At 46.1% G+C, this 27,577-nt stretch overlaps 2 protein-coding genes and 8 non-coding genes across 13 annotated transcripts; 6 read left to right on the top strand and 4 right to left on the bottom strand.

The window, feature by feature from the left end:
• Window positions 1-4: 4 nt before the first annotated feature.
• KIF2C (kinesin family member 2C) lies at window positions 5-16,457 on the bottom strand. Of its 4 annotated transcripts, none has more exons than XM_066555676.1 (22): window positions 16,361-16,457; window positions 16,159-16,253; window positions 14,694-14,795; window positions 14,426-14,474; window positions 12,657-12,704; window positions 11,687-11,800; window positions 10,787-10,903; window positions 10,276-10,376; window positions 9,926-10,021; window positions 8,980-9,034; window positions 8,722-8,884; window positions 8,353-8,443; window positions 6,674-6,737; window positions 5,481-5,572; window positions 5,096-5,238; window positions 3,493-3,697; window positions 2,939-3,049; window positions 2,373-2,440; window positions 1,047-1,149; window positions 853-969; window positions 366-492; window positions 5-176 (listed from the first exon to the last, which is right to left on the bottom strand). In XM_066555676.1, exons 1-22 carry the CDS (start codon window positions 16,422-16,424, stop codon window positions 100-102), a joined length of 2,202 nt encoding a protein of 733 aa, XP_066411773.1. In that variant the 5' UTR covers window positions 16,425-16,457; the 3' UTR covers window positions 5-99. The 4 variants fall into 4 exon arrangements, with proteins under 4 accessions (XP_066411773.1, XP_066411774.1, XP_066411775.1 ...); XM_066555677.1 differs by having other exon boundaries at window positions 12,657-12,698; XM_066555678.1 differs by lacking the exon at window positions 12,657-12,704.
• Window positions 16,458-16,851: 394 nt separating this feature from the next.
• LOC136560404 (U5 spliceosomal RNA) lies at window positions 16,852-16,966 on the bottom strand. Its single transcript, XR_010784143.1, has one exon. It is a non-coding gene; the product is annotated as a U5 spliceosomal RNA (small nuclear RNA).
• Window positions 16,967-17,733: 767 nt separating this feature from the next.
• LOC136560425 (U5 spliceosomal RNA) lies at window positions 17,734-17,848 on the bottom strand. The gene has a single exon (XR_010784163.1). It is a non-coding gene; the product is annotated as a U5 spliceosomal RNA (small nuclear RNA).
• A 1,596-nt stretch (window positions 17,849-19,444) lies between these two features.
• Window positions 19,445-19,559, bottom strand: LOC136560415 (U5 spliceosomal RNA). Its single transcript, XR_010784154.1, has one exon. It is a non-coding gene; the product is annotated as a U5 spliceosomal RNA (small nuclear RNA).
• A 570-nt stretch (window positions 19,560-20,129) lies between these two features.
• RPS8 (ribosomal protein S8) lies at window positions 20,130-24,837 on the top strand. Its single transcript, XM_066555530.1, has 6 exons — window positions 20,130-20,278; window positions 21,122-21,228; window positions 21,613-21,712; window positions 22,897-23,072; window positions 24,034-24,163; window positions 24,674-24,837. Exons 1-6 carry the CDS (start codon window positions 20,275-20,277, stop codon window positions 24,781-24,783), a joined length of 627 nt encoding a protein of 208 aa, XP_066411627.1. The 5' UTR covers window positions 20,130-20,274; the 3' UTR covers window positions 24,784-24,837.
• LOC136560409 (small nucleolar RNA SNORD55/SNORD39) lies at window positions 20,969-21,053 on the top strand. Its single transcript, XR_010784148.1, has one exon. It is a non-coding gene; the product is annotated as a small nucleolar RNA SNORD55/SNORD39 (small nucleolar RNA).
• Window positions 21,418-21,521, top strand: LOC136560412 (small nucleolar RNA SNORD46). The gene has a single exon (XR_010784151.1). It is a non-coding gene; the product is annotated as a small nucleolar RNA SNORD46 (small nucleolar RNA).
• Window positions 23,321-23,393, top strand: LOC136560410 (small nucleolar RNA SNORD38). Its single transcript, XR_010784149.1, has one exon. It is a non-coding gene; the product is annotated as a small nucleolar RNA SNORD38 (small nucleolar RNA).
• Window positions 24,405-24,476, top strand: LOC136560411 (small nucleolar RNA SNORD38). The gene has a single exon (XR_010784150.1). It is a non-coding gene; the product is annotated as a small nucleolar RNA SNORD38 (small nucleolar RNA).
• A 561-nt stretch (window positions 24,838-25,398) lies between the features above and the next one.
• LOC136560420 (small nucleolar RNA SNORA35) lies at window positions 25,399-25,528 on the top strand. Its single transcript, XR_010784158.1, has one exon. It is a non-coding gene; the product is annotated as a small nucleolar RNA SNORA35 (small nucleolar RNA).
• Window positions 25,529-27,577: the final 2,049 nt, after the last annotated feature.

The raw sequence follows: 27,577 nt of genomic DNA, 5'->3' as shown, positions 1-27,577 counted from the left end.
TACCGCATTTAAAACAGGACTGATACAAACCACTGACGAACATGCAAGACAAGACAAGTGCATGAAAGATTGCTTGTGAACCAGGTTTTGCTGTAATGATTAAGGCCTCTGCCAGCTAATCTGCTTGCTGGCTTGCTCCTCCAGTTGCATGGCAGTCCCCAGGGCATCCAGTGTTTCTGTAAAAAAAGGGAAGAGCAACAGGGTGACTGATCAGGAAGCTGAACTCTCCAAAACAGCTGTCAGTCTCAGCAGACCTCAGCTATGCAGGGCTGGGTGCTCAAGCCCCCACAGGTATGCTGGTGTTACTTTCAGGTCTTTGGAAAAGCATTACTGACAGTGCTAGTCAGATACAGGCTCTAACATACCTCTGACACTAAGGAAATTTCTTGAGCTATCCTCTATGAAGTACTTAGCTCTGCTCACAAAGGTCTCAAGATCATAATCTGGTTTCTCTGTGATTTCCAAGAGGCAGTCAAGTTCAGTAGCCATTTTCTGTATTTACAAGGATAACAGTGATGAGAAATGGAGTTTCTAGAAATTCAATTAGTTTCTTCAAATCTGGCAGTCTAATCAACATAGCTGAGCTTCTACAGACCAGGAGCCATCAGTGTTCATTAGCAGCAAGTAGAGGTTGCTATTTGGAGGGGAAAGGGAATTGGCAAAAGCACTGAAATGCCCCAGTTTAACCAGCTAGGCCAGAAAATACAGGAAAAAGTTGGCAATGAGGAAGAAGTAACACCAGTAGTACAGCATCTTGCATTGGTACCTCCCCAGCAGCACTTGGCCCAGACAAAGCAAGCTGCTATCAACATATAGAAGGTGGCCTGGGCTGGGTTTGCTGCTCCCTCATACCTGTCTCAGTTCTCTGAGCTGTTCTACAACCTTCTCCTCCCGTTCACTAATTTGAGTCATAACCTCTCGATAGTTGAACATGTGTGGAGAGAGTTCTTCCTCCTCATCCTTGGAGAACTGCAAGAAACAGCCCAGGTAAGAACAGCAGGTTGTTCCCAGATTTGAGTTCTGGTTAGCCCACTGCCCATACATACACTGAGTTGAAGACCCAAGCCTTCAGTACTGGTCTCAGCCTCCTCAGTCTCCATCTGACACTGAGTTTCACCGCCTCCATCATGAGGGCTGAGCTCTTTCACTCTGCAACAAGATTTGTCACTCAAATTCATCTTTCATCAGTTTCTTGGCTACAGCATCACAAAGCAGCTGCTGCAATCAATCAATCAGCACTCAGCAAGAAACAATCAATTACACTTTAAGAGTTACACAGTTACCATCCCCAGAACAGGCTTATATGGGCAGAAACTCCTGAATACTGTGGGAAGGAAAGCCAGGAGATGTTTGTGTTAAGGAAACTTTTCCGAGTGGCATCCAGGAGCCACTCTGGCAGTTATACTGGCATCAGTTGAGCTAGGACCAAAATCCCTTCACAGCAGGTGGTACATACATACCCCTTGAATTTAGACCCTTAGGTCTGTGTGTGACTATGCTACAGCAAATATACTATGAAGGTTACAGTCTTAGATTCTTAAGTATGTTAAGTATTTGTAAGTTAGGCCTGTGAGTGTTGTGCTTATAGTAAATTCAATAGAATCTAAGGTTAAATTATTTAAATTAGGCTATGGATGAAGTGCAGTTAAAATCTTTAGGCCTGAACTGTTGGTCAAGTCCAGGGCTATGTTTGACAAGGGGGTCACATGAACCTTGTAACTCAAGGGGAGGGTCTCCTTTAGTCCTTTTCATCTTTACCCTTTCTTTTTCTAACCTTACCCCTTTTTCCATTCCCCAGGCTTCCAGGTAGATAATTTTAAGTTGATTTTAATTTTAGATTGATTGATTGATTTTAGTCAATTTTCTCTTCTGTGTACTTTAACCACCTAGTCAGTAGTATAGTGAACCTTGCCAACAAACAGTGTCTTTCATTTAATTTTGAAACTGCTTTTGCTGCTACCTTTGCCATTGATTCTTTGAGTGAACTAAAACACTCATTCATGACACACATTCTTAGCACACCCTTACAGATGGGTCACAAAGTACTACCAAAAGTAAAAGGCATAGAGATAACCATTCAGGACAGGGTAAACTCCCTTCAAGAACTAGGGCAGTCTGAAGTCTAGCATGAGAGGAGATTCCTTTGAGGAAGAGACCTTACTCATGGTTTTACATCATCTCTATTATGTCTCACATACAACACCCAGGCTGGTTTCATATGACAGCTCTAAGGTACTTTGCTCTTAACAACCATCCTCCAGGTTGCCAATACAAACAATCCAAGAGAACTTGAGGTTCCAAAGGTCAGAGTAAAAGCAGCTAAAACACATTTTACAATAAGATTATAATCCCCAGATCAGAAAGGCCATTACCTGTCTGCATATCTCAGTGTGTTTAAGGTGTATTCACACGAACTCATGCCTGGAGAAATCATTGCTATCTGCAAACACAAAAGAAACCTTAGTGACTCCTATCTGACTTTTGCTCATTAATGCTCCTACAGATCTCATCACACAGCTGGGACATTTGAGGACAAAGGGCTGGAGTTGAGACAGCCAAGTCCATTTATCTTTATGGATTCAGTAGGACATGCCAGCACCTCTGTATCCAGCTTTCCACTGTCTTTGTGTGCACCTGCTGTGCTTCACCATCCACAGAAAGCAAAGCCCTTCAAGCCCACACCAACCTCTCCTGCAGATTAAAAAGACATCCACAGCCCTGCTTCTACAAGAGCTGGGCACAACTCACAAATTTATTATCTCGCTCACCCTGGACAAGTTTCCATGAGGAAAATATTTGGTTTTTTGGGTTTTTTTGTTTGTTTAACAAGATCTAAAGCTTTCTGATTTAAAAAAAAAAACTCTTACTGTAGAGGAACATGCAGCTATTTGGTTGAATTATAGAACCCAAGCATTGTGTTTGATGTGTGCATACTCACCATGCAGGTCCTTGAGTTTGCTCCTATGAAAGAGTCTCTTAGCACCTGTGTCAGCTTGCTCTCCCGAAAAGGGGTATGAGACTTGTTCTGCCCTAAAGCTCGGATGCACTCCTACAAAAAGACAGTATTGTGAATGCAGTGTTGGCACCTCTTCAAACAGCTCTGCAAGCTATCAACCACCAATTGCTGGTAAACCCAACAGGCTGAAGAATGGTCACATGTATTGCTCCAAGTTCTTCATACTCTTTAAAATATACTCCAGGTATCTGACTGTCACAGGACAGTATGTATAGCCATTATATGTCATAACCCCCCCACTAAAAAAGGTCATATTGAATGAAGCTTGAAACAGCTGTACCAGTGTCTGGCCTGACAAGACTGCACTACTTTCCTGGAAACACTCTAAATGGAAGTATACTCTATTTTTAGGTTGTTCACATCCTAAACTAGTACTTTTTCAGTTTTTTCCTCGTACTGGAATAAAACAGAACAGATAACCCCAGAGTTAGAATCCACATGTGGATTATCACTCTGGTCCAGGAGCTGTAGCTCACCTTCAAAGCCAGCAAGCTCTTATTGATTTCAGCACCTTCCATCCGTGTCTGCCGATCAGCATTAGATGTGTCTGCACCCCTTTCATTTCCTGCCAGATCCACCAAGGAAAATTTGCCAATCATTTGTCCTCTTCGGCGCAGGATGATTTGGAAGCAGGCGTGTGACCGGGAAGAGCTGGCATTTGCAAAAGTCTGCCCAGATGTCCTTCAGCAGAGATGCAAACAAGCCTTAGAAATGTGTAACAAAACAACAGGTCCTGACAGCACTAGATAAGACCTGTAGCCATTCAATTAACCTCCTAGGGTTTATCCCACACATTAATACTTTAAGTTTGTGTGAACTATAGAATTGTTTCTGATATAAGAGCACAGAACTACTTGTGAAAAATACCAACCTGCTCCCTGGTTATACAAGTTTAAGGCTATTTAAGCTGCCTGGCTCAACTCAGCCAGCCTACATTGGAATGCCTTTCTGAGTGCTAAAGCCTCACATGCACTTGAGCTGGAAGTCACACCTTCAGCACACATGTCATTTTCCTAATGCATCTGCCATTATACAGTAAGCTCAGCCAAGCTCCCCACTAAACAGCATTAGCTGTGCTAGCACATTACAATCATGGTAAATCCCTTTCTCCAGCCAAGCTGGCTTGGCACTTCACCTCTGCTGTGCAGCTGCACCTGCCCCATTACTGCAAGGCACAGAGTGACATCTTTTAATTTAAATCCCCCTGTGACCTTCTTTATCATTTATTCCCTGAGAATGCTGGCAGGTTCACTGTTCCACCATCATCCCTGCTACTGGGAAAAAAGGAAGGAGTAGCCTGAAATGTAAAAACAGTTCATGACTAAATTGCTAGCCAAAAAAGGCCATACAGAATGCTGAATAAGCTTTTAGGATGTGCATATTTGCCCACACAGTGCAATACAGAAGCCAAGAAGCTCTCATTTGCCTACAAACATTTCCACAGCAATGGCAACTTAACTGAAGCAGATAACACTTGGTAATACAGATTTTAGCTCCCAATTAAAGATACCAGTATGATGGCAGAGCTGCCCCTACCACAGCCTTTCCTGCCAGGATGATGTGCCAAGCCTACAGCTGTCCCTTGGCACCTGCTTTCAAGGATTCTTTAGACAGGATTCCTGAACAACATGCAGTATTTTTGTTGTCATTGGAATAGCTCATCTGGCCTGCAGTTAAGCCAAACCATTTTTGCAATTATGGTTCATACCAGCTGCTGTTCCTCGATCTTACAAGCCCACAGGGAGCTACCTGTATTCCTGTGGACTAGCTGATACTAGAAAGCACCAAGGCAGCCATCTTCCCATGTAAATGGTTTCTCTTATTGGAGTTCCATGAGGATACATGAACAAGGAGCTCTGACACTTCCTGTGGAAGGCAGGCTGAACCCAGCCCTTCCACTCCTTTGTTGTGTAACCACTCCCTGGTATTCATGCAGAGGTGCTGCTCAGTGCCTTTACTGGGAACAACAAGCTTCTGTTTAAATCTCAAAGCACCAGCTACAGCCATCATATATGCTTTTCTAAACATGGAGATGCAACAGGACATGACTCTTCTTTTATAGATTTTAAGTCACCACACCTGCAGGCACTGCCCATCAAGATCATTTTGATGACATCCTCAGCACAGCTAACTGGTTTTTCTTGGAGACCAACAACCTGGACCTGTTGCTTGCCATCCTCCAGGACTCGAAGTTTGGCCTTCTTATTCAAGAGGTCAAACACCTATATTTAGGCAAAAAGATTGAGGCAAATCTGAACAAGGACTCCTTGCAAGTATTTTTCTCTGTCTTTGTATAAAACTATATAGAAACAGCATCTTTAACATAGATTTCAAATTCAAACCAAAACACACCAATATAAACATAATACATAGAACTATAGAAGGTATGAAGTTTGACTCAGCTACTTATGAAATAGTCAACCAAAGAAATCAGGTCAAGATTTAAAAATAAAAAAGATCTTACTTTTCCATTGTATATTTCAAAGAAAGTCACATAGACTTCCAGATTCTGATTCCTGTACCTGGGCTGGTTCAGGAGGAGGAAGACATCTTGTGCTAGTGAGGAAAGACAGAAGTTTAGTTAACTGGTTTAACACATTCTAGTTGCTACTTGATCTACTGTCAAACACTGCACAGCTATAAGGCAGTGTCTAGCACTGAGTGACAGTCGTCCAAACAAACACTAACAATCAGTGCTGTGCTACCATCTGGAGAACAGATGGAGCAGCATCCTTACCCAGGGACTGAAAACAGGGAAATACAGGAGTTTCAACTGCTAATGCCACAGATAACAATCCTTACTGCTCTGAGGGAACACTGGGATCCTCTATTGTTTTGGACAGCCCTGAAAAAGTCACATGTTTGTGTTTCAAGTACATCTTGCAGAAAGTTTAGAAAACATGCATCCCTGAACATCTGCATTGCTGAAGTTTGGAGACAATATACCAGCTTAGTTGACCCTGTGGCTGGATCCAGTGCAGCTTTTCACAATTAGGCTCCAGATTTTGAAGCTAAGCTGAAAAAGCAAAGACTCCCTCAGGGCCAGTCATAATTATTTTTCAGAGATCAGCCAACAGTTGTTCCTGGTTCAGCTGCCTTGCTGCTGACTAAATTCACACTGTGTCTTTCTAAAGCGAAGGTAAAGGTCAGGTTTTGTGGTACTTTCTAGACATTATCAAGGAGGGGCTTCTAAGCATCTGTTTTCTGAAATAATTTTGGACATGCTAGGGTTTTTTTGCATTTAAGACTTATGGAAAGAAACACAATACATACATCCTTTTACCTAACAAGTTTTCTATCACAAATGGGTAGAGTTGTGTTGTACTCAGATATGTCTGAGACAAAAGCAAAGCAGAAGAATCAAAATTAAATGGTTCTGCCCAGCAAATGCCTAATTAGTAAATTTATCAGAAACAAGTAGCTTCTGGTGAGTTCAGTATGGATGTAGACACTTACAAGCTAGAGGAAAAATATTTCGTGAAATGAATGAAAAAATAATCATACCTCCTGCAAACACCATCTCTTATTCATGAAAACACAAATACTTTATGTATCTTCTACTGTGCATGTTTAAAATAACCATAAAAAACAGATCTTGCCTAGTTAAGAAAAATAAGCATTAATCTGATTTTTGTATGTATAGAAGAATCAACTCACAGGCAAAAGCATATATGCCCCTTGAGGCATTCTGGCCTCTCCCAGAGAAGTCTCCACCCATAGTCTGTGAAGAGAAAAGGCCAGAGGTCAGGCATGGCACCAAAAAGTCAGCCTATCTGATCTTAGTCCGAAAACAGACTAGGAAGTTACAATAGATAAACCCCAATGCCAGCAAGATTACTGGAACACAGTGCTAAACGAGTTTGCAGCTTCCCTATCAGTTCAAAAAGAAGATCTGGCCTACACAAAGCAGTGCACCTGTAAGGCTCTGGGGTGCAGAGTCAAAGCAGTTGTTCCTCCAAGGAAACTACTTTGACAGTGCAACCAAACAGCCTCTAGTCAGAAGAGAAAGCTCCATTTGTTAGGATCTAGGTCAAATAACATTTTTTACAACTACTTGCAAAAGGTAACATGAAAATACAAATTTAGAGCAGACAGTACCTTTAATTCCTTTGACCAAAGTATCTTTAATTACAAAAAATGTTTCAGTTAGTGCTATCCTAGTGACTTGCTCTACCACTGTTATTTAAAACACGGCTCAATCCCATGACACATTCTCAATCTAGCAGAGTTTAATGTGCAACACTCCAGTCTCAAGGTACAGCTGTTGTCCCTGCACTAGTTTTGCCCTAGGACTGGGAAGAGAAAGTAACTTCACCTGTGATTTTAGTGCATCACAGCTGTATTCCTGTAATGAGGCTCAGGTAAGCAGGTTTCTCTGCCCTTTCCAGTGCAATGAAGGCAGCCTGTGTTCAAACTTGTATAAAGCTCCAACTTTTTGTCTGGATTACTGGAAAAGATCTACAGCTCACTACATAACACTAAAAATAGGAGGTCCTAGCCTAAAACTTGCCTCTATCACTGAACAACAGCAATGACTGTCTGATTACTCAAAGCAGTGCATTAGCCCAGTCCAGTACAGATCACTGTGGTTTGAAGTAAATGCATTTGCAGAGTAAGACAGCACATTCAACTCCACTATCATACTGTGAGGATTCTTCCCCATAGTTCCCAGAAGAAGTAAAAGACAACAAAGCTGTTAAAAGTTTAGAGCAAGCTTTCTCTTTTGAGACAAAAGAATTTTCACAACTGTTAAAGCTGCAACTGTTAGACTGGAAGGAGTGGTTAGAAAGCAAATACACTAACTCACCCAGTTCACAAACAATACCAGATCACTTAAATATTTATGTGCATCATGAGGCTTATTTTTATATAATTGCTGAATTCTTTGGAATGCCTCCAAGCTCAAAGCACAAGAGAGACTGGCCTATGTCTGATGTAGGCTAATAGCCCCTCTATACAGACAGGAGTTAAACAGCAACAGGCATTTGAGGCAAGGAATAGCTATGACTAAAACTGACGTATCAATACATCCTAAATCTTTGAAAAGCCAGATTTTCTTTTTACTAAAGAGTAAAAAAGATTTATATATTTCTTATTTCTTCTTTTTTTTCTAAAAAGATTTTTTCTAAATCTTTTCAAAAGCCAGTACAATTTTCCACACAACCTCAAAGGAAACCCACTAGTACATAAAGCTACAGAAAAAGAGTTAACATCTTACAAAGTATTAGCTTTAAGACAATAAAGCCAAGATCCAATCCTACTCATACTCAAGCATCGGGAAGCTTTGAAATACTTTATCAAAGCTAGAAAATTTGAGACCTTGGAGAAAAACTTACATGTGTCTTGCCACTGCCTGTCTGGCCATATGCAAAGCATGTCGCCTTCCCACCCTCAAAGATGGTCTCTACAAGAGGTCTAGCAGTGAATCTGAATATTCAAAAGAAAAAAACAGTTACAGCAAATATTTCATACACTGCTTCATCAGCATCAGTTTTAACAAGAAACAAAACTAAAAAAAAAAAAGCAACTCCTTAAGCAATCAGTAAGGGTATGCCAAAAATAAGCCTTAGACTTTTCAGTCTTTCAGCTTCCTCCAAAAAGGATTCTAATACTTATTTCAAGTAAGTTTCTTAAGCTTAGATGCCATCTGGCCACAGCTCCATGCTTTTATCTGAAAGTCATTTCCAGTAAGTAGCAAGCATTACCTGTATACCATTTCATTCGAAGCAGTTTCATCAAATGAAAAGTCAAATCTAAATGTTTGGGTTTCAAGGTATTTTGTTAGGTCCACTTTCTGCTTTGGCTCATGCACCATCAGGACACACTTGCTCGGAACAGTAACCACATCACATTCCTTTTTCTGAAGTTCTGTTGATAGAAAAGACCCTCGGTTTTAACAAAAACAGTTTGAACAAAGTCAAACTGTTCAAGACAAGACAGAGCTGTTTGGTCAGTACACTCACCTTGCTTATTGAGAGGGCGCTTTCTCACACAGACACAAATCCTGTGCTCTTCTATCTAAAAGAAAAGAAAATAAGTATTTCCCAATTACACTCACTCTATTACAGAGAGATCCAGTGCTCCCTCACATCCATTTTACTTTATGCTGGTCAGAGTTGCTTCTGAGCCGACCCACTCATGCAGGGATGTCAGTCTTAAAGTGCATTCAGTGCAAAAGGAACACTACAAATAATTTACCTTTATGCAGCATTCTCCAACATGTAGGACAAAAATGCTTTCCAGCAAAATTTATGGTATCAATACTGCAGCTATGGTCAAGTAATTATTCAGGAAAATTAATATTTTCATTTACCCCAGAGGTTTTTGTTAACCTGGAGTTCTTTATTGATGCAGCAAGTTGAGTTATTTGTGCAGCACAGCTACACATCAGATGAGCTGGGAGTGCATATGCCATTGGGTGAAACAGAAGGGAAAGGTAACAAGCTCTTCTCCTGTCACACACACAGCAATAGGTACACAGGGTTTTTTAATGGCTGAGGGCACTGACCAAGCCAGGGTTCTCTAGTTTAGTTTTCAACCTCTACTTTTGCTTCTCCACTTTTTGACATATTTAAAAATTGATCAACATGTTCTGCACTAGGGCAACAGACCATTTTAAATTGTGCCTATTCCTACAACGATGGCTGTGCAACTGATGGTCACACATCATTGCATGATAATTGTTGAACCACAGACTCTTCAATAGTGACAAAGTAAAACAAGAACAGCTTAGCCCTAAATAGGGAAGGCAAGTGACCTTACAGATACCTCCAACTTCCTCAAGCTCACAATATGCTCAGAGGATTTCCAAGGTGCAACGATGCACCAACTGCTCAATGCCAACATTTTCAGTACAAAATAGAGAAGTCTGTCCCCAGGCTGCAGTTAGTAGCCTCAGTATTTACTTACTGGATCACTTATAGATATTGGCTGGCAGTTTAAAGTTGCTCTGAATGCCTGGATCATACGTGCAAACTCCCAGTTTGGATAGCTGCTGTCAAACTCCTGCATGGAAAACCATGGATGTGAATGCAATTGATCTGTTACAGCAAAAAAAGGCCTCAGAGACTATTAAACAAGCAGGTGTATGCAATTCAAAGCATTTTACAAGATTCACAATTTCCTAAAAATCAGAATCAATTCATCCTTATGTAGAGCTTTCTAAGAACAAGTCTGTCCAAAATATGTTTTGGTTTCAACTACTGTAGTCCAGAGTCCTATAGAATTTCCCCTTACAGATGTATTGTAGAGTACTCCACCTGTGCTCGTTTTATCCTGATTTCACTATTTTGAGCTCTCTTTTCTTCTCTCTTGGTTCTCATTTTCTCCATCTCTTTCACAATGTTAGATCTTCTTCGAACTAGATAAAATGAAAACAGTTCCTTGGGTTAAAATGTCATACTAGGTTTTAAGAATAAGACAAATATTTTGGCTTTTCCAGGTTGCTGACAGACTAGCTCATACAGCAAACAACCATCTTTAGAAGGATGGCCATTAATTTTGCAGCACTTCCTTCTCAAACCAGATCTAACTATCACAGAAACTGCCTCGGAAGTCACACTACCACTCTAAAGAAAAGGCAGCATTTCTGAGGCAATACCACTATTACCACTATAACAGAATTACACATCTGTAATAAAAAGTGATCAAGACATTCTATCTTGCTGCCAAAGTCACCTTTTCAAAGCTTTAGTCTGAGTACACAAAGCAGCAATCACAGTGATTCACTGCTGACTGATGAGTCAGTCTTTACCCACTGCTCCCAGGTACCTGGGCTCACTGAACAGTTCGTTCTAGCAGCAGGCAGATGATTCTCTGTATTTCCATTTACATTTTCCAGGGAAGCTTCTGGAACACAACCCAGCCCAGTAGGCCTGGTTCGGCCAGCTGCAGAAAGAAGCAAAGAAGGCAGACCAAAACCAATAATGAGATTGCAAATATCAAGAATAATTTTGTAATTTGTAAAGCCTCAGACCATAGGCATTTCTCAACTCCGGCAGCAGGAGAGTGAACTACCTAAAACCTGTGGTAAATGTGCAAGTAAACTTTTAAATCCTTTGCCAGAAACCAATTTTCATGCAATGCTGCAAATCAAGGCCAAACCAACTAGACAAGAATTTAATATCAAGCCCCTTATTTCAGTTTTTTTTTTTGTAGAACTTAACATACAAGGCATGCCCTCAGCTATTCTTAGAGTAGCCTAGTAAAATAAATAACTACAATTTTGTAATTCAAGGAGGCTCAAGTTCTTGCTTTACTCAGCCAGTACAGGTAAAACTACTACCAATATGGTTACAGGGTGTGTTGTCAGCAGTGTTTAGGCACTTCTCTTCCCACTCTAGCACCATGAATACCATTCCATGCCATTAAGCAGATAGCACATCCACCCAATTTGCCCAACCACAGCTCTCTGGCTAAGAAAGTACATCATTTTGCACAACATTGTTTCCAACCTCCTTTGGAAAACACTTCAGGCAGGAGCCCTGGATATTTGCATAGGGGCAGACCTCTAGGTCTCTCATTTTATCTATGAAAAAGTTCAGGTTGCTCTCCCACTGGGATTTGCAGTTTGAATAATTAAACTCACTCAAAGTGAAAATTGTTTCACATTAAGAATTCACTGGACTGTTTCTCCACTTACCAGCAATTATTTTCTGTTTCTCCACTTACCAGCCAAATATTTTCTGGTTTGCACAGAAGTGGAGGGATCTACTGCCATTTCATCTTCCTGGAAGCCACACTGAGGTTCTGTGAGAGCAGACATCCTGGAACGGCCACGCACAGCTTTGGAAACAGGAATCCAGGGACACTCAGACACTTGCAATTAATCAGTTGTTCACAAAGTACAGAGCAGATGAGAAGGTGTGGTTAAAAGGATCTTTCCCATTAGCAAAGTGCAGGACAAAGCAACGCATGTGGGTGAAAAGTGGTCAATAAACCCATCACTACAGAAAAGCAAACAGTTCATTCCAGATTTGCAATTCCAGGGAATTTCTTTCAGATCCCACTAAGGATTCACATGAGGATATGGCAGTTCCAGCATCCTAACAATACCTAGGAAGGAGGAAGTTCCAAGTCAGAAGACCACTAAATGCTCTGAAGCTTCACACTTGCAGGGCTGCATGAATTAACTCTTTGATTGTGACATGGGTACAGCAGCCTGGCAACTGGCCATGGGCAGCACTGTGCCCACCCACCATGAGGGCACCCACACATAGGCTCTGTGTGGTGCAGTAGGCTGGGAGTTCTGTGGCAGGACATTCAGCTAAAAAACATTGTATAACAACAGCAAATCTTGGAAAAAGGTCCCTTTGTAGGCAGTCTCCATTTTCACATGCCAAGGTATTTCTTTCACTGAGATCAAGTCCTTTACAAAGCTTCCTAGAACAAGGATTGGAATGTTTACCTCAATAGATTTGTTTAAAAAAAAAAAAAAGCAAATCTGATATGAAAAAGAAAGTGTGATATGCAAGCTAGAACTCCCTTCACCTCTCATGACCAGCAATTATTAGAATTTATCCAGAATGAATCACTTATTTCAAAGGACACCAGATCTGTTGGAGACCAAGGGTTCTTTTAAATTCTGAATCAAATTTCTTAAAACCATTCACAAAAGTCATTGTTCCCGTTAACTCTTTACCTTGAATCTGCTGCTCATTTGCAGAGACATTAAATGTGACTGCTGCAATTTTAGAAACAAAAAGCATCAGTTTCATTATACTCAGAAAGGGCATTTTATTCCATTTTCTCTTGTCCCACATGCCCAGGCCTGATCTCATCTCACACTCAACAGCACTGTTTCTATAAATGCTGGTGCTCCTGGACAGGCAGATTAACTGGAGGATTCACTCCATCTAAATGGGTTTGAATTCAAGTGATTCTTGTATGTGAGGATATTCAGCATCCTCAAAAATTCTTATTGATCCATGGGACTGAGGCAATATCTATTCCTTAATTAATTCTGAAAGCACTGCTTCTCTCCTTTCCTGGATAAGAGGGAGACTGACACCTGCTGATCTTCTTTAATTTGTTTAGTCTAAGAACATGAGAGAAGCTGATGTTAGCTTTCTAAATGGTGCAGTGCAGAGTTTGCAAAAGGACAGATACTCTGACACTCCTGGGCTTTAGCTAGTTTTAACAATAGAAATTATTTGATGAATACTGAAAACACTGCTCCTCTAAGCTATGAGCAGTGACAAGACTGTGCCACTAGGACAGGCAACAGATATTTTAGTTATGCGATTAGATTCTATACCTCAGGAGAGCTGTGACCTCTGCAAGGACATGTTTCCATCAACCAGGGACTGGATTAACACACATTGTGTTTTCCAGCTGGCTATCCAGTTCTATTAACAGACCTATATATAGACAGTCCTGACTTCGCATCATTTTGCTTGTTAGTTCACAAAATTTATGGAGTTCTCTGAATTTGAGAGAGATCAGGATCTGTACTGTACTCCAGTACAGAACAACTTCTTACACATTAGGATTCTTGGATAACTCCTGCCCCTCTGATGCCAGGGAATTTGTACTGTTGTCTTCTGGGACCAGCTTCCCTGTCTCACATTGCATGCAACAGAAGAGGACAAACATACCCAGATGTTTTGTTTACAGCTCAATTGAATGAAGAAGCATAAGTTTTGGCTAAATATGCACTTTAAGAGTATCATTAGATCAGCAATCATTCAACCCCAGCATCATACAGTGTATTACAAATAGACCTGTAATGCTGCCATTTGCAATTTAAAAAGCCTAAAGAGTCAGCTAATAAAGGTAAAAGAAGGTAGAAATTAGGCATTTTCTAACTCCTGACACCTCAGGAAGAACAATTTCTTAGCAATCCCACAGTGACATCTCTATCTACCCTTCTGGCTTTGCTCAACACATTGTACTGACATGCAATCAGGGAGCTGGGCACACCAGCTGGCACTTTGGCTGCCTGCTCTGAAAAGTCTCCAAGCATAAAGCTCTACTTATTGTCCAGGGAGGCTGCTTAATGAGGAAACACACATTTGTCACCTCTATTTCTTTCTTGTCCTTTCTACTCTCATTCTGACACTTTTAATCTTAATAATTGCCACTTAACTTCTGTTGTTTGCAGCATTTACAAAGCTCCATACAGAGCTTTAAAACTCACTGCAACAGCAACTGCCTAGTGACATTTAAAGCAGGGAATAACTACAGCAATATTGCAGAAGAGGAGAACACATCAACAAACCCCAGGTTACAGGAGCAGGACAGCAACCAGTTTAGGAGAGTTCCTGCCCTCGGGAGTCCAAAACATTGGTATGAGACATTTGTTAGCACTGCCCAAATGATGCACTAAAGTACAGTATTATGGCTCCAGTGAAAGACCAGCACAGTTCCACAAGGGCATAGCAGAGAAAAAAAAAAAAGACATTCTCTCACCTTCTCGAGGAGCAGGAATTTTTGAAAGGGTTGTTCTACGTTTCTGTTTCTGAAAAACAAGGAATGCTGTAAGCAATTGGAGTAAGCAGCAAACACCTAGCACTGCTCTTCAGGGCAACAGCAATATGACAAGAATTTCTGACCAAAGCCTAACTATGAGACAGAAAAGCAAGTTAGAGATCTCAAATTTTACAACTGAGAGTATTGCATAGAACAAGATCTATGCAACAATACCTTAGAAAAAACAAAACTACTTTAAAGCACTTACCTGTAAAGTTACATTGTCTTGCAAGGGAACATTCTCCTTCACATCAGCAGGAGGTAGTTCTAATAACTCAGGATTTATTGCAATGACATCACTAATATCAACCTGCAAGAGCAAAGGCAAGATTTTACATGGCAGAATAATGCTGCTTCCACTTAGGGACTGGTTTTTTTCTAATCTGGACTTTCAGTGAAGGCAAACAAACTTGACCCACTGCCTACCAAATGTTACATTAAAATTGCTTGGAAGAGCAAAACAGTAGTTCCTATTCCATTTGAACAATCTGGTACATCTAAATACACCAGACAAAATGTGCTAGTTAAGCCATTTACCTTCATCTGCCAAACACCACACAGCTCTGCAGGTGCCATAGAGCAGTTCTGAAGAGAAGGGCAAAACCCATTTGGCATCCCCTGCTCTAATCTCCCACTGCTAATCTTAGTAAATCTCAGCAGCTCTGTAACTTCTGTGCTAGGAGAGCATTAAGTGTTTACTGTGTGATTGTGCTTACTGAAATAAACGTCAAAGAGCTGCTTAGACTCTGGGAAATGAAGGATTCAGCATTTAATCCATAACTTAATTCACCTGTATCTTCACTTGCTACTGCAAAAAATTTCACCTGGGATCAGCTATTCCTGACTGACACCCATGTGAAATCATAATTCTGCCTTCACCTCATCACATGCACAGCATATACACATAAGCACATAAGAAAATTGCTATATTTTGATGTATCTTCCTAAAGATTTAGCATCTTAACACATAAATGCAATTTAGCCAATAATTATATCTGAATCTGTATATTTTTTTTCTATTTGAATGCAGCAGGCACATGCACAGAGTAAGATTTAGTTTCTAACAACTAGCCAATAGCAACTTTTAAAATTTTTACTGAAATCCAGAGTCTCTATATTTCTAGAGAGACCAGAAGGACAAGTACATTTGCTGAGCATCAAACTTCTTTAAGCGTCAGGAATTCAGCCATATAACCTTCAAATGCCTCAGACCCCCCTCTCTCCCATCCCCATCTCACATTGGATTTATTTCATATTGGTGCAGAAATTCAGGAAATCAAACCCAGCACCTTATTAGCAACAGATTTTAAGAAGACCCTAAAGGCCATAGTATAAGACATAGAAAGCCCACAAACAGAGCTGGAAAACTGGAATCTTAGGAGCATTGGGAGTCGACAGTGCAAGAGGCCCAACACCTCCTTGATCCCTCTGAAGGGCAAAGGGTGCAGCTTTGGCACTGCAGCTCTCACACTTTACCTTGGCACACCTAGACCATTGCTTTCATTGAGTGTAAAAGAAGGAGAGCATAGAGCGAGCTGCAGCAGCGCAGGCCGAGCGCTGCCCGCCTAGCGGGGCAGAGGCGCTGGGCCACTCCGGAGGAGCCTCGGGCTGCCCAGGCCCAGCGGCGTCAGAGCACCCGGGGAAGGAAGGGGCCGCGAGCAGTTCACACTCACCTCCTTGCCTTTAGTGGCACCGCTCTCACACCACTCCACGGTCACGCAGGAGTGCTCCACGTTCACCACCTTCACCGTGGCCTTATGGATTAAGCCTGGAAAAAGCCAACATTAAGCCCAAACCTGTCCACCCTACGCCGCCAGGACTCCCGCGGGCGGCGGAGGCCAGGAGCCTACAGACACCCCATTCCGCAGTCCTCACCACTGCTCCGCTGGATGTTAATAACGACGCCGGGATAGACGTTGCGGCAGAGGCGAGAGTCCATAGCTCGGGGACAGGAACCACGTCCCGCCCCAGCAGCGAGACACCCGCACAGCAACCGCCGCCGGTTTAAACCCCGCGCGCCGGCGTGCCGCGCGGCCTGCCGGGAGTGGCCGCGGGACTACATCTCCCGGCAAGCAGGGCGGCGGGGCGTGGCTGTCGGGAGATGGAGGCCCGGAGAGCGGGCAGCACCGCCCCTCCCGGGGAAGGAAGGAAGGGAGGCTGAGGTGATCTGCCCTGCCCTGCCCTGCCGTGGGAGTGCGGCTTGGGGCGGGCTTAGGCACCGCTCCCGGGGGATTCGGGCTAGTGGAGTATCGAAGTATAGCTGAACACCCCACAGATATTGGGCATGTGTGAGGACTCTCAGCGTAGACGTGATAAATGCTTACATAACACAAGCTTTTTTCTATTCTTAACTGTAGGAAGAGAGTAGCTCCACCGAAATGGAGCCTCAAAAAATTTCTCGACACTCGTACTTGTTCCTCTCCACGGAAATCTTTAGTAAAAGGCGAAAGATTTATGCGATCTGAAGAGAAACCAGAGTATACTCCTCTCTCGCTTCCCCGATGTTTCCGCTGTCTGCTCCACTCTGCATAAGTCAGGGTGGCACACAGCTCCCCCCCCGCGCCGCTCCCGGCCCCACAGCCCCGGCGCAGCCCCGGGTGGGGGCACACACCGGATAGCCTCCACAGCCTGGGGCAGCGGCCGCAGCACCGGACACAGCGGGGCACACACCGGAGGCACCGCGGGGCACCCTGGGTATGCAAATTGAGCGCTAACGGGGCGGGGCGGCTCAGCCTCAGCAGGGCTGCGCGTCCCCGTCGTGGTTTGACCCCAGCGGGGCACCGTGGAATCCCTCGCTGGCTGCCCCCACCCCGCGGGAGGGACAGAAGGGAGACACTCAGGGTTTGAGAGTAATGGTTGAGGGATGGCACCTTGTCCTTCAGGTGCGTCACCCACACTACTCAGCTTGTAAACTGGCTGCGGGTGCACTCGCCCCCACTGTCTGTGTCATTGATAAAGATATTAAAAGCCCCAGCCAGTCCCAAGACGCAGCCCTGAGGGACAGCGTTTGTCTCCACCTGGGTATAACGTCAAGGCCCATAGCACCGTGACCGCACCCATACAGCTAATTCCTATAATCCGTCTGTGAAACCTGAACACGGATGACAGTGGAGGATTCGAGTTTGACTTTTGCAAGTTAATGCATTAAAGACCCCCTTATGTTTTTCTCAGTTGGCACTTTCCCTGTACATCGCTAAACGCTACTTACGAGAGTTTTTGATTCATCTGTTTTTAACCAGAACAAGGGTAACTCCACTTAAGTGGAGCCTCAAAAAATTTCTCGACACTCGTGCCTGTTCCTCTCCACGGAAATCTTTAGTAAAAGGCGAAAGATTTATGCGATCTGAAGAGAAACCAGAGTATGCCCTCATTTCCTTCCCCGACATTGCCCCCGTCTGCTCCACCCCGCAAAAGTCAGGGTGACGCATGACTTCCCCCCCGCGCCGCTCCCGGCCCCACAGCCCCGGTCCAGCCCTGGGTGGGGGCACACACTGGACAGCCCCCACAGGCTGGGGCAGCGGCCGCAGCACCAGACACAGCGGGGCCGGACACCGGAGGCACCGCGGGGCACCCTGGGTATGCAAATTGAGCGCTAACGGGGCGGGGCGGCTCAGCCTCAGCAGGGCTGGCGCGTCCCCGCCGTGGTTTGACCCCAGCGGGACACCGTGGAACCTCTCGCTGACTCTCGAGGGACAGAAGGGAGAAACTCATGGGTTGAAAATAAGGAGTTTGATAGTTAAAGCAAAATAGTATTAAATTAAAAATTGTAGGGAAAATAAAATAGGATCACAGGATGGTCTAGGTTGGACGGGACCTTAAAGATTATCTAGTTCCCATCCCTGTGCCATGAGTAGGCACACCTACTAGACCAGATTGCTCAAAGCCCTATCCAACTTGGTCTTGAACACTTCCAGGGTTAGGGCCACAACTTCCCTGAGCAATCTGTTCCAGTGCCTTGATAGCCTCACAGTAAAGAATTCCTTTCGAATATTCAGCCTAAATCTCTCCTCTTTTATTTTTAAAGCATTCTTTCTTGCCCTGTCACTACATGCCTTTGTAAAAAGTCATTCTCTCTTTTTTTTTTTTTTTTTATAGGCCCCTTTTAAGTACTGGAAGGCCTCAATAAGATCTCTCCAAAACCTTTTCTCTACCAGGCTCAACAATCCCAGGTGTCTCAGCCTGTCCTCACAGGAAAGAGGCTCCAGCCCTTTGATCATCTTCACAGCCTCCTCCAGATTTCCTCTAACATATCAGTGTCTTTCCTGTATTGGGGACCAGAGAGCTGGATTCAGCAGGAAAGGGCACAATTGCCTCCTCTGACCTGCTGCCCAGGATGCAGTTGGCTTTCTGGGCTGCAACTGCTCACTCTTGGTTCATGTCCAGCTTTTCACCCATCAGAACCCCCACTTCTTTCTCATCAGACCTAGTCTCAGTGAGTTTTGCAGTATGTGTTCTCCAGTTCTTCTTGCGTCTGCCATTGTCCAGACCCAGAGGCAGCACTGGGCACTTGGACTTGTTGAACTTCCTGAGGTTCTTGTGGGCCCAAGTTTGTCCAGGTCCCCCTAGATGGCACCCTGTCCTTCAGGTGTGTCACCCACACTACTCAGCTTGTAAACTGGCTGCGGGTGCACTCGCCCCCACTGTCTGTGTCATTGATAAAGATATTAAAAGCCCCAGCCAGTCAGTCCCAAGACACAACCCTGAGGGACAGCGTTTGTCTCCACCTGGGTATAACGTCAAGGCCCATAGCACCGTGACCGCACCGATACAACTAATTCCTATAATCTGTCCGTGAAATCTGGACGCGGATGGCAGTGAGGGATTCAAATCTCACTTTCGCTAGGTGACGCACTGCATCTCCGATTAGATCTATCTCGCTAGGGGTGCGTTGTCTGTGTACACCACTGAGACCTTCTCGGATGGTGTTATAATCCATCTGTTTTTAACCATAATAGGGGTAGCTCCACCGAAATGGAGCCTCAAAAAATTTCTCGACACTCGTGCCTGTTCCTCTCCACGGAAATCTTTAGTAAAAGGCGAAAGATTTATACGATCTGAAGAGAAACCAGAGTATACTGTATGCCTTCCTCGGGCACACACCGTCCCTCGGCTGTCTCTCTCTGGGACACGGCGACTTGCGCGCGTCCTGCCTGGCTCTCCTGCCGCCCCGGTCTGTTCCCGCGGCACAGACGGGATCCAGCCCGCGCCCGGACACCGGCACTACCGGGGCGCAGCGGCGAAAAGCGCGACCGGAGTCGCTCCGCCGGAGCGCGGTGCACCCTGGGTGCAAGAATAAATCTGAATACTAATACGGAATATGCTAATGACCCAGCGCAGCATGGGCATGCAACACGGGGCATGGAAATGAATCAGAATACTAATGTGCATATGCTAATGAGGCTGTCACGACCCGCAGCCCGTGTGCGCGAGGGCTTTTGCGCTCCCTCAGCCCCGCCGCGGGACGCCGGGCCCTGGGCCCTGACTGCAGACGTTCGCACGGTGCCCTGCCGGCCCTGCCTGGAGGCGTTCGCACAGTGACCCGCCTGACAGGAAGGACGGGCCTGCGGCAGACGGACCCCTGACAATGTCCGCTGCGTGCCGGGCCCGCGGGCAGAACCAGCCCCGCAGCTTCCGCCATTGTCCGCTCGCTCCCCTCGGCGCCGCCGTGTCTCCAGGCAACGCCGCGCGCCTCGCTCTGGCGACGGGGTGACGTCACCGCATCGCGAGAGCTCGCCCCGCCAAGCCGCCCCGCGCGCTTCCGCCCCGCCTCTTTGCGCCGGTGCCGCACCATGGGTGAGTGAAGGGGCCGAGGGCCTGCCGACATCCGCCGCCATCCGCCCGCTGCTCCACCGCATCCGCCCCGGTCCCCCACCGGGTGGCAAGCGGGGACTGCCGCCGGCCTACACCGTCCACCATCGGGGGCGGCTGCGGTATTGCCCAGCCGCTGGCGGGGGAAGGGTGAGCGGGCCCAACATGGCGGCTGGTGGATGATGAGGGTGGGCGGCCTTGTATCGCTGCGCCTTAATTTCCTGCAGATCCTGAGCGCTGGGCTCCCTCCCGGTGTCTGCTGCAGATGAGCAGATGCGGGTGAGGTGGAACAGCGTTCAGCGGACCCATCGGTGGGGTGCGAGGTGGCGTTGTGGAACACTGCGCAAGTTGGCAGCTTGGGCCCTTGCAGGAGGTGGCGTGTTCTGCAGAGATGGTCCCCGTTGGGGCCCTAGCAGGCCGAGTTGATTCGGGGTGTCTCTCGTAGGGGCTCAGCGGACAGGTGGGATGGGGGTCCCTTCCTATAGCGGACCTACCACACCCTGCCAGTAGCGTAGGATGATTGCTGTAGTGTGCCTGTCACATCGGCATCGGGCGCTTCCCAGAGAGTGCCCAGCACGCGAGGTACGTTGGGACGCAGCTTCCCAAAGAGAGCACGGATAAAGGGGTCTGTCTGCTTGTACAGCTCTCCTGGAAGCGATGTGCTCGGGGCAGGTCTGAGTATCAATGATGAAGCTTCTCTAACTGCTGCATAAGGCTGAGTGCACTGTGCGGATACCAACCTTGGAGAGCTGAGGACTCAGAGCCGCGCCCTGCTGCTGCAGCCGGCTGGGCTGGTGGCACCCTCTGACCACGCTGCTCTCCATTCAGGTATCTCCCGGGACAACTGGCATAAGCGTCGCAAGACTGGGGGCAAGAGGAAGCCCTACCATAAGAAGAGGAAGTATGAGTTGGGGCGACCTCCCGCCAACACTAAGGTGAGTGATTGGGCAAAGTTGGTCAGAATTGTGTTTTCCAACTCGAGTTGCTGCTTCTGTGATATTTAAACCTATTAGAGGTTTCAATTGTGCTGTTTGGTGTGGGGTCAGATAGACCCTACTTCTCTAAAAGGTGGTGTTTGCCCCTCTGCCGATGGAAAGCAGCGATACATTTTTGCAATAAAAGGCAATTGGAGTGATGAAGCTTTTACCTTAGGTAGATGCAACAGACCGTTCTGGTCATTTACTGTATCTGCCGATGCTGGGGTTTGTCATAGTTACACTGACCACATTGCCTTGGAGGCTGGGGCTGTGCTGGGCTCCTGTGGGGGCCGTGCAGCATTCCAGCACCAAGAGCAGCCCGGTGTTTGTTTCTGACTGCAGATTGGCCCGCGCCGGATTCACACCGTGAGGGTTCGGGGCGGAAATAAGAAGTACCGAGCCCTTCGCTTGGATGTTGGCAACTTCTCCTGGGGCTCAGAATGTAAGTATGTGCTGAGCCTGCTGTGTGGGAGGGAAACCTGTGCTGGTCTGCAGGACTGCTGCAGACTGGAGGGATGCAAACATGGATTTGTGGGAAGTTCACAGTGATAGGAGTGTCATAGTTACACTGAGTGACATGCTTGCCTTAACTTTTTATGGGGGAGGGGGACTAAAAAGGGGCTGAAATCCTATATATGAGTAGTTCTTCAGAAACACAAGTTTTGTTCATCAGTGAATATGGTTACTAAAAGTTACGTGATGTTGAACAACAGAGAAAGATAGGATGCTTGTGGGAAGGCCTGACCCTAGAACAGTGTTACAGTAGCATGTGCAATTTCATATTTCTGCTTTGCTAAGCAAAAGTGGGAAGCCCAGAAGCAAGAGGGGGATTCTGTCATATCTTCCCTGAGCAAGGTGGGTTTTCTTTGCTTTACAAGGTGACAGCAGTATCACTTGAGCCTGGGCCCAGGCAGTGTTGAGTGCTGAGTAGGATGGTAAAATAGCAGTAAGGAAGGTGGTGGCTTGGTGACCTGCATGGTGTGAGGGGGCAGGACATGTTTTCAGTTATCTCAGAGTATTGTCTGTGCACTGAAAAGTGTCATTACAGTCAGTATTGCACATGTGAAGGGGCTGAGTGTACCTTGCAATGTGGACAAGGTATGTGAGTGAAGGGAGAAAACCCACCTTGTGCACGATCTTTGTGTATGTGCAGGGCTGTTTTCAGGGCAAGTGACTGCTAAACAGTCAAATTTAGTAGCTAAGAAGTGCGTTGCAGGGCAGTCCCGCTCAGTATGGCTTAATTCAGTAATTCTAGCAAGTGCATACAGCATTGAGCCCTGTGGGCAGTGTTAGTTGGCATCTGCTGATCTTGCTAGTCTGGAAAGTTACATTCTAGGGTTGCTTAGATACTTTGGAGATGAGTTCCAGCAAGGCTACTGATCCTGGTTTTTCATGTAGGAGGGATTTCATTTCCAGGTGTAGATTTCTGTCCTAACAACAGAAAGTTTGACTGATGAAAAAGAGATGCATCTTTTAGTTAAATTTAATTCAATGCCAGGCAGGCTGGAAGATACTCGATGGGTTGTTGAGTGCAAAGTTATTTAAAGGGTATGTGTGAGATGCTATGAGCTGCATACTCAGCTGTCTGATCCCTGTAGGTCTGAACTCATGCTCTTCTCTTGAAAGGCTGCACTCGCAAGACCAGAATTATTGACGTTGTGTACAACGCTTCCAACAACGAGCTGGTGCGGACAAAGACGCTGGTGAAGAACTGCATCGTGCTCATCGACAGCACCCCCTACCGGCAGTGGTACGAGGCACACTATGCCCTGCCCCTGGGACGCAAGAAGGGCGCCAAACTGGTACGCCTGGGCTTCTCCTTTGGGCTCCTGGCACAGCAGTCTGCCCTGCCAGAGGCACTTACCCATCCTGAACAGACACTGCCTGCCAGAGTAGGGTTGGGTACCCAGCAGTGCTTATCCGAGTTGGGTTCCCATAGGTTGGTTCCCAGGATAAGTCTGGCTCTCTTAATGGAGAGCTCAGTAGCAGGAGTGCTCCCAGAAGCATTACACCCATTTGTGCACAAGGACCTGCCTGTCGAAATCTTTGTCTTCTAATGATGATACCTTTGTCCAGTTCTGCTACTGAAGGGAGAGCGATGACAATTTAGGATGCTGAGGAAGACTTTGTAGGTTGAGTTCTTGTGCTGGGCAGTGATTGCTTTGGTGAGAAGCTTGGGGATTGCTCATTGAACTTGAGTGTGTTTTTAAGTGTCTTGAAACTACACTGAGCCATGAATCTGTGAATGAAACCCTGGATTGCTAGAAAATATTTAAAACCCCACATGTAGCATTCAGATTAATCCTTGCATTAAAAGCAAAGCAGTTCTCATTTGGGTGCTGTGTAGTGCAGAAGCAGGGGGAGACCTCGTCTGCCTGGCCTTGCACCACACCCAAGCACCCAAGTGCTTTCATTAATTCTGCTGAGGGAAAGAGTATTCACTGCTTTTTGTAGGAGGAGTGGTTCACCAGGGAAGCCTTTGCAGTTTCATTGACTTGAGAACAGCCTTCCCTAGGGCAATGTGCTCAGTTGTCAGCAGTGGCTCTGGTTAGCAATGTTGCATTTCTTGGTTTCAAAAGTGAAATGCAGTACCTGGTTCTGTGAGATCAAAGTATTTGTACCTCAGCCAGGTATGACTTTGAAAACAGTACAGTGTTGAGAATACAAGGGCTTCCTTCATGGTGGTGGAAAACACCTGTGTTAGTGGAAGGTGGCCATTTGTTAAACAATTTTTTTTTTTTTTGCTTTTGGTCTTGGGTTTAGACTCCTGAAGAGGAGGAAATACTGAACAAGAAGCGTTCAAAGAAGATCCAGAAAAAATATGATGAGCGAAAGAAGAATGCCAAGATAGCAAGTATTCTTGAGGAGCAGTTCCAGCAAGGAAAGCTACTTGGTGAGTCCCTGGCAGCATTAATGTAACTTGTTCTTTTATCTTCTCCAGAGATACCCCACTTGTGGCAGGATGGGGCAGTCTGTCTAGCCAGGCTTCTGCAGTTGATTATTCCTCTTGGGGCTTTGAGAAAGAAAGGGGCTCAAGACTAGCAAAATGAGCAAGTGTGTGTCAGAAAAATGTGCCACAGGCATCTGAGAGCTTTGATGTTCAAGCTCTGGTAAACACTTGAGTGTTCTGAAGTCTTCTGGTGATGAGACCTTTGTCCAGTTCTGCTACTGAACCCGAGCGATGACAGTTTGGAGATCTGAGGAGGACTTCACGAGGGACTGCAGCTTCCCAAGCACAGTACCTCAGGCACAGGTGCTGCCCAGGCACACGGCCTGCTGACCCAGTTACTGCTGAGCTGCTCGTCCGTGCTGCTGCAGGGAGGCTGCGTGCAGTGTGTGTTCTTTGGTGTGTGCACTGGGGTGGGGAATTGCTAGGCTTTAACTGCATGACTTCTCCTTGCAGCCTGCATTGCCTCCAGACCTGGACAGTGTGGCCGAGCCGATGGCTATGTGTTGGAAGGCAAGGAATTAGAGTTCTACTTGAGGAAGATCAAGGCCAGAAAAGGCAAATGAATATGAAAACTATTGTGCTAAGAGAACGAATAAACCAAGAGTCTTCTACCCTAATAGGTTGTGTGCTCATTTGTGTGTACAGTATGGAGAGGGCTTCTGTAGCTCCACCTGCCTTGTAAAATGTAAAGGAAGATGGAACTCTAGGAATCCCTGAGCCCTTTAACATCTTCAGGCAAAACTTGTCCCTGCATGTGCTCAACTAAAACATCTCTGTGGGGTCTAAGTGACTTGCAGGGACCAAGTGTTTGTGAAAAAGAGGTATCAGATTTTGCAGCAGTGGGGAATGTCCAGTATTGGAAACCTGCAAGCAGGAGGTAGGTGCAAGTGTGCACCTCTGTTGAAAGTTCTGGGTTCCTGAGAGTTCCTGAGGTCTGTGCACGCTTCCCCCCTGTTCCTGTGCTGTGTTAGGTCAGCATGTGCTGCGGTCGGGGTGTTGGAGAGGTCAGTGGGGAAATGGGCCAAGTCTGGCTGAAAACTTGGCTATTACACCTTCAGCCTCTGCCTTCCACATTACATGGGCCCCCATCCCCTGGTTCAGGCCAGCAGCCCCTTTTGGTGTTTCCTGCCTGGCTGTACAGTTCCCTGCAGGATCCAACATCCTTTAACCAAACTAGGTGGCACTGCTCAGTGACCAGCTGGTCTTTCCCTGACCTCCTTGGTCTCATTCCAGTGCAAGATCAATTCCTTCTAGCAGAAGGGCCAGGCTCACATCATGGTCTGTCCCTTTCGAAAGCTGGATACAAACACCAGCTTTGTGCCCTGTCACTTGGGTGGAATTGGAAAGCTGTGGTGAACAAAAGCTTTTCTGGATGTTTTGGTGATATCATTCCTAGAGGCTCCTGTCCTTAAATCTCTGAAAATAGTTGTTCTTTGTGCAGCTATTGGGGAAAGTCATCTGAGAGCTATTGGGAGCCCATCTGAGAGCTGCTCCTGTGCCATGGGGCAGGCCAGGCTCACACACCTTGTGCCTGTCAGGTGAACACACTGCACACTTAAATCCCATTTGTGTATTTTCACAAAAGCCTCGTTTATCCATTGGATCACTGCTGCAAATCAGGCTTCCTGCAGCCCCAGCATCGCAATTACTACCTCTGAACTGAAGGGAGGTGGTCCATGATCATCTTGCCCCAAGGAGAGTTGTGGTGAGACCTAAGTCTCATGCTTCAAAAATGCAGCTCTGTCCCGCCAGATAATTTTGGGGGAAGGAGTTTAAGTTTTTTTCCCGTGATGCTGTGCCATGTTTGCCAAGTGTAACAGCAGGAGGTGCCCTGGGGAGTGTGGGTTCGTGCTGTGCTGCTGGCAGGGAGGTAAACATGAGCCAACACCAGAGCTGAGCATTGCAGAACGGTGGTACCTGTTCTGATGACCGAGGCAGCAGGTTGTGCCATGGGTGTGCACTGGCAGTCCCTCACAGATTGGCTCTGTGCTTGTGGGCACTGTGAGTAGAGCTGAGCCCAGCTGGTGCCCCTGCAGTCCAGGAGTCCCTGGCAGTGGGAGTTGGGTTGGGTGGCATGTTTTCACAAGCACATTCCTTCTCCATAGTGATCCGGTGTAAATTTTCCCTGCTCTCCAGCAACGCCTGCTTTCCAGAGAGGTGGGGCGGAGGTGATAAGTGCACTTGGCAGGGCTGTGTCACGGCTGCTTCCTCTGAGTGTGTTTCTTCTCTCCCGTCATCCTCCACAGAGTGAAAACAGCATTCAGGGTGTTTCTGGGGAACTTTGTACAGATGGAGAAACTGGCTTTATGGAGCAAATGCCACCTTGGTGTCAGAGCAGGATTATAAACCTGTCCCCTGATGAACAGGATTATGGCTCATCAATGTGTGCTGTTTACAAAGTTACTACTCTGAGAAACACAGCTGCCAAGGGGAACTGCCCCTGGGAACGAAAGTAGCGCCCAGAGCTGCACTGGAGGTGTGACATGGGAACAGCAGTGGCAGCTGGCTGGGGTGTGTGGCGCTTCACTCCCAAATTAGTGCAGGCTGTGGGATGCACAGCCCTATGGATGGCACAGGGATTTACCTTCCTGGGAGTGGGCAAACCTGCTATGCACTGAGCCAGAAGTGATAGGCAGGGGCTGGGGTTAAGTACAGCTTAAGCCTGGCTAGATTTCAGAAGTACAAAAGCCTAGACCTATCCACTTCTGACAGGTGGAGGGTCTGAATTTCAAGAGTTGCTTTCATAGGATGATCAGCTGCAGTATAAGCCAGGTGAAGTCACTTGTTTTGTGTCTTGCTCCTTGCTGTTGAGTGGCTCTCTCAGCTCCACAGGATATTAACTTTGGGGTATTTTCACAGGACGTGATCCAACCCAGGAAATGACCTTGTGGTTACACTTCAATAGGTGCAGCAGTGACCTGGAAGGCAGTGGAGGAGAAGCAGGGCTGCCTTGTTGAGGGAATTCAGGACCTTTAAAGGAAGGGAGGACTTGAAGGAAAGGGAACTTTTAAACTAATTTTCTTAGGGAAAATGTGTCTAAATGTGCCAGGGCTGTCACAGACAAAGAACTGGGAGCACTGGGTTTGGTGACGCCTCCCTGCCACCTGTCAGAGAGTGAGATTTGGGCAGGGGCTGCAGGTACCAGAGCAAGGGCTGGACAAGACCAGTGGGGTGATTTGGGTCACTCCCTTTGCATCAGCCATGGCATCTGAATTTAGGCTGCATGAGAAAGAGGGAAAGGACAGGATGTTACATCATTCCCAGCAGCCCTGGGAACGGGACCCCAGGGTACATGAGCAGAGGGGGCACCCATGGAAGGGCTGCAGGCATTTCTAGAGCACATGTCAAAAATGCAGC

Source organism: Molothrus aeneus, chromosome 9 (assembly GCF_037042795.1).
Source record: "Molothrus aeneus isolate 106 chromosome 9, BPBGC_Maene_1.0, whole genome shotgun sequence".
Lineage (NCBI taxonomy): Eukaryota > Metazoa > Chordata > Aves > Passeriformes > Icteridae > Molothrus > Molothrus aeneus.
The sequence above is the reverse complement of the archived record's forward strand: the minus strand, read 5'-3'. Positions and strand labels throughout refer to the sequence as shown.

What these genes read in the sequence shown, in the direction of transcription:
- RPS8 (XM_066555530.1), top strand. An exon ending in GACCTCCCGCCAACACTAAG is followed by an intron (nt 21,229 to 21,612) that starts GTGAGTGATTGG and finishes TTCTGACTGCAG; the next exon opens with ATTGGCCCGCGCCGGATTCA. An exon ending in GCAAGAAGGGCGCCAAACTG is followed by an intron (nt 23,073 to 24,033) that starts GTACGCCTGGGC and finishes TCTTGGGTTTAG; the next exon opens with ACTCCTGAAGAGGAGGAAAT.
- KIF2C (XM_066555676.1), bottom strand. Translation starts at nt 16,424, where the DNA reads ATGGACTCTCGCCTCTGCCGCAACGTCTATCCCGGCGTCGTTATTAAC. An exon ending in TCAGGATAAAACGAGCACAG is followed by an intron (nt 10,022 to 10,275) that starts GTGGAGTACTCT and finishes TTTTCCATGCAG; the next exon opens with GAGTTTGACAGCAGCTATCC. An exon ending in GCGCCCTCTCAATAAGCAAG is followed by an intron (nt 8,885 to 8,979) that starts GTGAGTGTACTG and finishes TTCTATCAACAG; the next exon opens with AACTTCAGAAAAAGGAATGT.